The sequence below is a fragment of the Panicum virgatum genome, chromosome 3K, assembly GCF_016808335.1.
Source record: "Panicum virgatum strain AP13 chromosome 3K, P.virgatum_v5, whole genome shotgun sequence".
Classification (NCBI taxonomy): Eukaryota; Viridiplantae; Streptophyta; class Magnoliopsida; order Poales; family Poaceae; genus Panicum; species Panicum virgatum.
In genome coordinates this window covers 32876834-32885821 of record NC_053138.1, presented here as the reverse complement: position 1 = coordinate 32885821, position 8988 = coordinate 32876834, and the positions used below count along the sequence as shown (strand labels likewise).

The following is an 8988-nucleotide window of genomic DNA, read 5'->3' as shown; positions in this document are numbered from 1 at the left end:
GATTGCATTCCAGGCCAGAATGTGGTGATTTATGCCATGCTTGATAGGCTTTATGCAAATTTACTCCAGAAGAGCATAAGACCCTAAGTTTACATTCGAGAGTGTGCTTGAAGTCTGCAATTTGACCAATGCTGTGCGATGACCTCCTAGGCCATGTTGGGAAGGTGTCCGACGCTGAAGATTTCATAATGAGGTCTGGATTGGAAAACAATGCAGTACTTTGGCATGCACTATTGCGTGCCTGCAGAATCCAGGGGACAAAAATAGGGGTGTAAAAATAGGAGAGAAACTAATGATGCTTGTAACCATGACGACGGGACCGGGAGGAGGGGGAGTTCCGCCGGACGAGCCCATGTTCACAGGCGCGTTCCTCTTGCAAGAACCCCCGTGCGGCGCCCCTTTGCCTTGTGAGTATATGATAGAATCTCTCTGAAGAAGAGGCGGGAAGCTGAGCCTGTTCCAAATCACGTTCACGTGCGACACGCACGTGCGTCTATGCTAGTAAATCTAAAAGAACTAAAACAATTTACATTTTAAATGGAGGAGATCAGCTTTGGTGGGGTTGAAAGAGTGATTCTGTGCTTGTATGTGGATGACATACTGATTTTTGGGACAAGCCTTAGGCCTTGTTCGGGGGAGCTGGAGCTGCTCCAAAAGCTCCACTGGGAAAAGCTCCACAGACTAGTTCAAAAAGCTACTTTTGAGAGAAGCTAGAGTGGTCTGTTTGGCGGAGCTTCTTGACCATCAGCTTCTCTGTCTCCACCCTTCTTCCTTGCCCGCTGGCCTCCGCCACCATCGCTGTGCTCGCCCTCCTCCGCCGCCCTGCTCGCCTCCCGGCGTGTAGCCCCGCCGCACCCCCCACCCTAGCCGCGCGCGGGTGCTGCAGCCCCTGCACCGAGCCCCTCTCGCACCCCGCTGAGGTCTGCTGAGCCCCGCCGTACCACACTGCAGAGCCGCGCCCCGCCACACTGCCGGCCCCTGCGCTGCCGCGTGCTAGATCTGGGGGTGGCGACCTCGAGGGAGGGGGAGAGGAGGCCGCTGGCGGCCGATTTCCCTGGCCGGTACGGATGGGAGAGGCGGCGGCCAGCGCGGACGGGGGAGGAGGCGGCCGGTGTGGATGAAAGCGGCGGCGGCGCAGCGAGCTCGTGAGCCGAGAGAAGGGGCGGCGGCGATCGGCGCGAGCGGGAGAGGCGGCGATGCGGCGAGTGGAGAGGATGGGTGGTGGCGAGAGGTGTGGATGGGAGTGGCAGCGCTGCGCGAGCTCTCGAGCGGGGAGCAGCGGTGGGAAAGAGATGGGTGGATGCTAGAAAAGCTCGGGAAGCTCACCCATATGAGCTTCTGCGATTGTAGAACCAAACAAGCTTTTGGAGCTTTTTTTTTTGTGGAGAATCTGACCCCGTTTGGGGGTGCTTGTGGCTTTTGGAGCTTCCTGAAGAAGCAAAAGTTGCTAGAATCTCCCCCAAACAGGGTCTTAATAATGTGATTAAGGAAGTCAAAGATTTTTTGTTTCAAAGTTTTGAGATGAAAGATTTGGGAGAAGCTCATGTTATCCTTAACATAAAGCTGGTAAAAAAAGTAATAGTGGAGTGACTCTGTTACGGTCTCCCTATGTGGAGAAGTTTGAAGTCCCTTTGGTTATAATGACCATAACCCTATCTTAACAACTTACAATGACAGTGTAATTTTGAGAAAGAACAAAAGGATTATGAGAGATCATCTGAGATATTCTCAGATCATTGGTTCATTGATGTATCTAGCTAATGCTACGAGGCCAGACATCTCATTTGCTATGAACAAACTGAGCCAATTTATTTCAAACCCAGGAGATGATCACTGGAAGGCTCTTGAAAGAGTAATGCGCTATCTACAATGGACTATGAAATTCACTACACGGGTACCCTAGGGTACTAGAAGGGTAACTATGGAATTCACTACACTGGGACCCTAGGGTACTAGAAGGGTATAATGAATCAAAGTGCATCTCTGATGCTGATGCTGATGAGATAAAAGCCATGAGTGAATATGTGTTCACACTTGAAGGTGGCGCTGTTTCGTGGAAGTCTTGCAAGTAGACCATTTCAACGAGGTTAACAATGGAAGTAGAACTCACAGCATTAGACACTGTCTTTTGTCTTTTATTACGTTGGTCACACCTTACCCTCAGATTTAAGAGCATCTCTAGCAATTCCCCGATAAACAACTTCTAATAAGATAGTATCGGAATGTACTGATACCATTTTTATAGATCATTGGGAGATATACTTCTACAGTTTCCCAATAACTTTATCCCAATACAACTAACATATTGAGAGAGCCAAATCTCTCTTTATTTGAGGGAGTTAGGGTGAAATATTAGAACAACCTAATAATTTGTTGGAATTTATGGTCTTGGCTCGTTTTATTCCTTTTTAATAAAAGAACTAAAAGCCCACTAATTAACTCTAGGGAATAATGAGATTAATACCGTATGGGTATTTGAGGAGGACCCCGACGAACTTAAATGGTGGGCCATGTGTACACCGCTTGTGAAGCCGGTAAGAGAGGAGAGCCACATGCGCATGCTAGCTCGTCTTGCCAAGCCGAGGCCGAGCCCATGGGCGTGGGCGTGGGCGTGGGCGCGGCTTCGCTTGGCTGAGGTTTAAGCTGATTGGTACGGTGTGGTGCAGTGCGATGCGACGTGTTGAGATGAGGTAACTTATTGCAGCTGAATGCATTTAAATGAAATTATTCTGAGACATCAAATTTTGACAATTATTGTTGAATTATGGCACCAGCAATTGACTCTCATCAATGTCCAGGTTCGTTGGACCTGAGTCACCACCAATGCTATATAAACTAGCCCCTCTTCTTCTCTTCCAGCACACAACTCATAGCTCAAGTACTTGAAAGGACCTTTGAAATCGCCTAGAGGGGAGGGTGAATAGGCGGTTCTAAAATTTTACACAAAATTTGCAGCAGAATTAGTAACTTACGGAAACTCCGGAGATTTCTTCGAAATCTCTAAAACTTGCGGAGTTTCCGTAGAAATCTGTGGAGTCTCCAGAATAACAAGAGTTTCGCAACACGCCTATAGAAACCACAACCAAAAGTAGATCAACGAATTATTGTATGAGGGTGAGTTGTTTTCAAGCTATTTTACTATATACTTGCAGCTCAAACCTTCTCAAAGTGTGGATCGAGATAGAAAGAAGCTAGCACAAGCAACAAGCCGTGAAATCAACAAATCAAGAACAAGTGACACAAGGATTTGTCTATCGAAGTTCGGATCCCTCCATGGGTTCCTACGCCTCCGTTGGGTGCTTCCAAAGAAGCCGGGTCTCTCTCAACCTTTTCCCAACTTCACTTCTTGATTTCTTCCCTTGTGGATTAGAAATCGAAGCCTTCATAAACTTCCTGCGGAACACCACGAACTTGAGTGCTCACCGACACCTAGCCATCTAAGAGGATTGACCTCCAAGAGTAACAAACGCCACAAAGATTTTTTGCTATGAATGTTGACGTTCACTAACGACCATTTCTAGGCATCAACTTGATCAAAAAATCATGAGAGTTTGTATTTCTTCACGCATCTTTATTCAAATAAACTCCTAAACCACACTTCACCTTTAGAAAAATGCAAGACATGTTTTTGAGCTAATCTACAGGTTGCAAGTACACTTTGGCCCGACATAAAATCAAAGCACAGATTCAGGCTCAAACGGACCAAGTGTAACCCAAGAACCACGTTCATACCACTCAAGACAGGCAAAGTCCTACAAGGTTAGGAAAAGGCAGCCCAGGACAGCCCTCCGGCCGAAGCTAGGGGCGGTTGGTGGCCATGGGCCATGGGCCGACCAGCCCGTGGGCCCCACCGCCTTCAACTGGCCACGTGGAGGCTTGGCATTGATCCCTAATGGCGGTTCACCTAGGGAGAACTGCTGCTCGGCCGTGGCTTCCTCCTATAAACACAAGGGAAGGGAGTAAGAATGAAGATACACGCATACACACACCACATCTTTCCCTTACTTCAAGAGCTTTCTTGCTTAGCCTATAGGATTAGTGGAGTTTAGAAGAAATCTAGGAGTCATCGAGTCTTCGGAGTTACTCAGGAGTTCTGGTATAGGTACATCTCTAGTTTTCTCTTGTAATTCTCGGTTGTTTGTAATTGAATTAGACTATGGTTACCGATATCTGCTTGAAGTATGTTCTGAGTTCTCGGATATATATTTCGTGATCTGGTTGCGGTATCATTCGATGCTTGCATTGCATGATCGCTTTGTGCTTGCGATGGTTAACATATTGGCCTTAGAACTCTATCAATCGTTTCAGTATTCGTATGTTTACTCTAGTGTAATGTCTGTCCATCCTGAGGGTGGGAGCTCCGCGTGGGATGCTAGAGTATCGCTTGCTAATATAGACATGGTGTCTAGACTAGCTAAGTGTTGCTGAATGTCACCCTTTCCCACTGATCGAGAGGTAGCCGACAGGTGGTGACAGCCCTGTTCGAGCCCTAGTAATTCTCCACGTTCGGATTGGGGGGGGTAGAAGGTGCATAAAGCCGCATGGTTGGTCGGCCTTCTCCCGCCAGCTATAGGGCGGTCTCCCTGTTGTATTAGTTTAATCTTTTAATTTGTTGATCTAACCACATGATAGCATAGATATAGCTACCCTAGCACATCTGACTCGAGCTCTTACTTCTGCCTTTCTCCCTGCCTATAGCATCTTTTATTTATTTATCTCTGAGGACAGTTTGTATGTGTGTCATACTACTTCCTACCATATTATATATCTTACTCCTGTTTATGCAACTAAATATCCAATCTAGATCAGTTCATTAACTAGCCTATGTACTTCCATTCACCGCCTTCCCCGTAGAAATATAAATGACACCCCAGTATACTCTCGGGTAAAATGCTGCAACGGTATTCTGTGCGCTTGCAGATTATTTGTGGTTCATAAAATACCTACCACCCCCTTGGCGTCTGCGGGCGCCATCGCTATTCGCTCAGTGGTGACGTTGGCAGGCGTCAACAATGAACTCGGGTGCTCAAGAAAGGATTTGCTCGCTTTCACTCAATCTTTATTCCCAATCTCTCTCTCAACCCCAACTCACTTTTCTTCTCAAATCTATTACAAATCTAGAGTGGAGAGAGCTTCTTAGGGCAGTGGGTATGTATATTTTGTGTGGAAACTCAGCAACAACAAATGGGAGGGGGTGAGGGGTATAAATACTCATCCCTAAACACTAGTCGTTGGGCTATTAAATTCCGGAATCTTGAGACCCAAAAACAAGATGTTAGGTTGAAAACAAGTCCGGAAACTCCATAAAAATCTTCGAAAGACAAAGTTAGCATTTTTCTTTACACAGAAATCTTTGGAATCTCCACAAAAATATCCGGAATCTCCAAAACCTTCGGAATTTTTGGAATATTCTTCGAAGTTTTCGCAGGTCCACCAGACAACTTAGGTAGCTTTAGAGAAAACACCATAACTTTTTACTCTGGACTCCAAATTCGATGAACTTTAATTATGGAAAGGTTATTCAGAGGACTATTCATTCCAATTGAAAAAATATCCAAGACCACCCGGTGCAAGTATTGTGACAAGTGTTTCTCTTACGTTAGCACTTGAAAGGTTAGATTTTAGCACCGAGTCATAAGCAAAGCTATCAACATCGCATTCCTCTTGATAGTGCGCCATTACCTATGATCAATATCTAAACACAAAAATATCCTCTTGAGCTTTAATACCTTCATCATGTCGCTTTTCTTCAATATCACACTTTGCGGGTTTGCAAATATTTTGTATGCTAGTTTCTTGAGTATTATCCTTTTTGAGCTAGTGCCATGAAGTTCCTCATCGTATATGATCAATAATCAACTTGACATCGTCAAGACACCTAAATCCATGTGATTCAACAGTGATTGATGTTTAGCAACTTGTCTAACTTGCTTCTTCACCCTAGTATGGGTTCATCAGCGCCAAGCCCTTTGCTTGTCCTTCTCCCCTGCTTAGTACCTCGTAGCCAAGTTCTTTCTGACCCTTAATCATCTTACCATCTTAAATCACACATAGCCTTGCACCACAATATGCACTCATTGAGTTCCTTTACCTCAACAAATTGATTCTTATTCAGCTTTATGATCAAATAATCAAGAATCTTCACTTCAATTGAAATATTAAGCTCTTGACCACATTTCCTCCTTCTCGATCAAAATACAATGCATTATACTTATTGAATTCCATTTGTTCAACAAGTTGATTTATATACCGCCTTTATGACCAAGCAACTAAGAAGCTTTGCTTCTATGGAAGTATTAAGCTCTTGACCATATCTCTTCCTTCTTGATCAATATACCAATGCACTAACAATATTTACTAATTCATATGAGCAAGCCATCATTGAGATCAAAATAATATCCATTGCAACTTTGTCGCTTTTGCCTTTTCAATCTGCTTGCCCTTTCTTCAATTTGAGGTATTATAATTTTGGTATAGTTATTTGCAATGAGACCTATCCGAAACTCATCAAACTCATTAGTTATTTAATTGTGTTTCATTCAACCATCAAAACCAACAAGGGGGCCTAGATGAACTTTCAGTACTCCTGATCACGAGACCTCTCCCTTCTCCCTCAGCTGTTTCTCCGCATCCCCATCATTGAAGATCCTTCTCGGGACAGCGGACAGTCAGGTTTTGGGGTAGCGTTTTGACGCGACTACTTTCTCCTCAACGACTACTTCTTCTACTTCCTGGTGGCCTCCCTGAACGACTACTTTGTCTACTTCCTGATGACTATTTGCAGGACTGCACTGTGAACATCTTCCTGCATCAAAATTGTATGGCTACATCAAACAAGACAAGTCGAATAGCATGTCTATTCCAGCTGGTAATGGCGCACTAGTGTCTGCGGCACTGATCCCGCCCTACGGTATAGACCGAAACTCTTGTGTTTCATTTTATTATTGATTAAATTTGTGTTAATCCTAAACACGTGCACATGCTATGTTTCACTCACTATAGTCATGAAAATATTGTTGAATTATATGTTTAGATTTGGAATTAAAATTTTCTCAAAATTGCCTATCTTTCTAACATAATTATTGAAAAATTGGGAGAGATTTTGAGGAAATGCTGGAGTGTATCTTCCTTCCAATATTATCAGTTATTGGGGAAAGGGAGACTGCTAGAGAATGGAGATGCTATAATGGCTTATACCAAACCATGTCTTGCTATTAGATTTTGGTTGCAGCGTGCCCTTGTATTTGGAGTCATATATGTGGAGCATATGATTTGATAATTCATGCTATCGAGGTAAACTTGTTTAAGTTTCCTTAACTACTGTTGGTAGTTTAAAGAGACGCTATAAAATTGAAATAAGCTGTTGGAACTGTTTGTTTGTTGTAAAAATATTTTCTCTTATCATCCTTTTATTTAAATTTAAATGCTGAATATCTAGATGAAATCTCTCGTATGAGATTAAAGCCGATTTAAGGCTGAAATTCAACTTGATCGACCTACACGTGGTAAATGTGTGAAAAAAAGCTTGGAACAGCCGACAGACAGCCTGTTCGGCTTGCTGTTTTGCCTTGGCTGATACTGTAGCAGCTGGTTTTGTGAGAGGGTATATACTGTAGCGGATGATTACTGTAGCGACTGGTACTGTAGCAACTACACGTGATATAGTCTCGATGACAAGCGGGAGGGCGTACAGTACCATCCAGCCAGTGCAAAACAGCAAGCCGAACAGGGCGAGAGAGCATAGCCCAAGTCGTTCGAGGCTTCAACCCCTACAAAGGCCCATTTTAAATAAAAGGGCCGAGCCCAACCTAAACCTGCGGCTCGCAAAATTTCGTCCCCCGTCGGCTAGGGTTTCTTCCCCGCCGCGGCAAACCGTTTCGAAGCGCCCAAAGTGGGGAGGCGGGACGGGAGAGCTTTCCCCTCACTCCGCCGCGTCGCACTCCACACTGCGGCCCGCTTGCTCCACGTCTCGTTCCCCTCGTCTCGCCGCCGCACCGGTCGCTGCCAGCGGGATCATGGCGCCAGCGATCGGGTCGCGGCGGCTCACGGTGCTGCGGGAGTTCCGGCCGCACGGGCTTGCGGTCGAGGAGGCCGACGGCGAGGGAGCCCCTGGGGCGCGGTCGCCGCAGGACTACGACTACTTCCTCTTCGACCCCGCCCTCGCCGCTTCCCCCGTCCCAGACCCCGGCGATGGGGCCTCAGTCTCCGGCGCAGACGGCGACCACGAGCTCTTCGTCCGCGGAAATCAGTGCGCCCGAACCCCCCCCCCCCCCGCGCCCGCTCTGGGCATGGCTTTCCAATTCTCTTGTTCAATTTCAATCACTAGCTAGTCCTGCATCTTAGTCTTTTACCCAATGTTATCCCTAACGCTAAACAATCGGTAACCTATCGCTTAGCTCTTTATTCAATATAAATTTAGCTATTTCAAATGGATTAAATGGTCACTAAACGGTCTAAATGGATGTTTAAGCCTTGGGTCTAAACGGCCATGTAGGCGAACGGTTACATACCTTGTAAGCGTGGTTATGCTGAGTTACAGTGACCAATCGCGTGCTTGTTCTGTTATTATGGTTGACTTATCACCTTTGTATTTCACTGTGGCTCATTTTTGTCTCTTCCCTGGTTGATGGAGCCGTGGTCTATGGAACTAATTATTTAATCTTGCTGTACTGACCCAGCTGCATCAGAATATACTGAACCATGTTTACCCTGCAGCAATCTGTAATCGGTATCTCCAATTGGAAGCTAAATGCCTATAGTAGTGTTTAAATAGTTGACAGAGAGGTAGTACTAGCATGTAATGACTCTTCAATTTGCACTCTGGAATCGTATGATGTAATATTGCAATATTAATGTATGCCTTTTACCGTAATGTCAGGGTTTGAGTGTGTGTGCCTGTGTCTTTTTTTGGGTGGTGGTGGGGTGCGTGTGTGTGTGTGGGGGGGGGGGGGTGCGCTGTTATCAGCTCATTTTTCTCACGCCAAAGGG

At 45.5% G+C, this 8988-nt stretch overlaps 1 protein-coding gene across 7 annotated transcripts in view; it reads left to right on the top strand.

Annotated features, from left to right (window-relative positions):
• Nucleotides 1–7822: 7822 nt before the first annotated feature.
• Nucleotides 7823–8988, top strand: part of LOC120699034 (anaphase-promoting complex subunit 1-like) — a 46011-nt gene continuing 44845 nt past the window's right edge. For 6 of the 7 annotated variants that reach the window (XM_039982892.1, XM_039982893.1, XM_039982890.1 and 3 more), the window contains exon 1: nt 7825–8248. In XM_039982892.1, coding sequence (XP_039838826.1) covers nt 8016–8248 — 233 coding nt within the window. In that variant the 5' untranslated portion in view covers nt 7825–8015. Of the gene's footprint in view, nt 8249–8988 lie in introns of all 7 variants that reach the window. The other variant, XM_039982888.1, reaches the window with a different exon arrangement.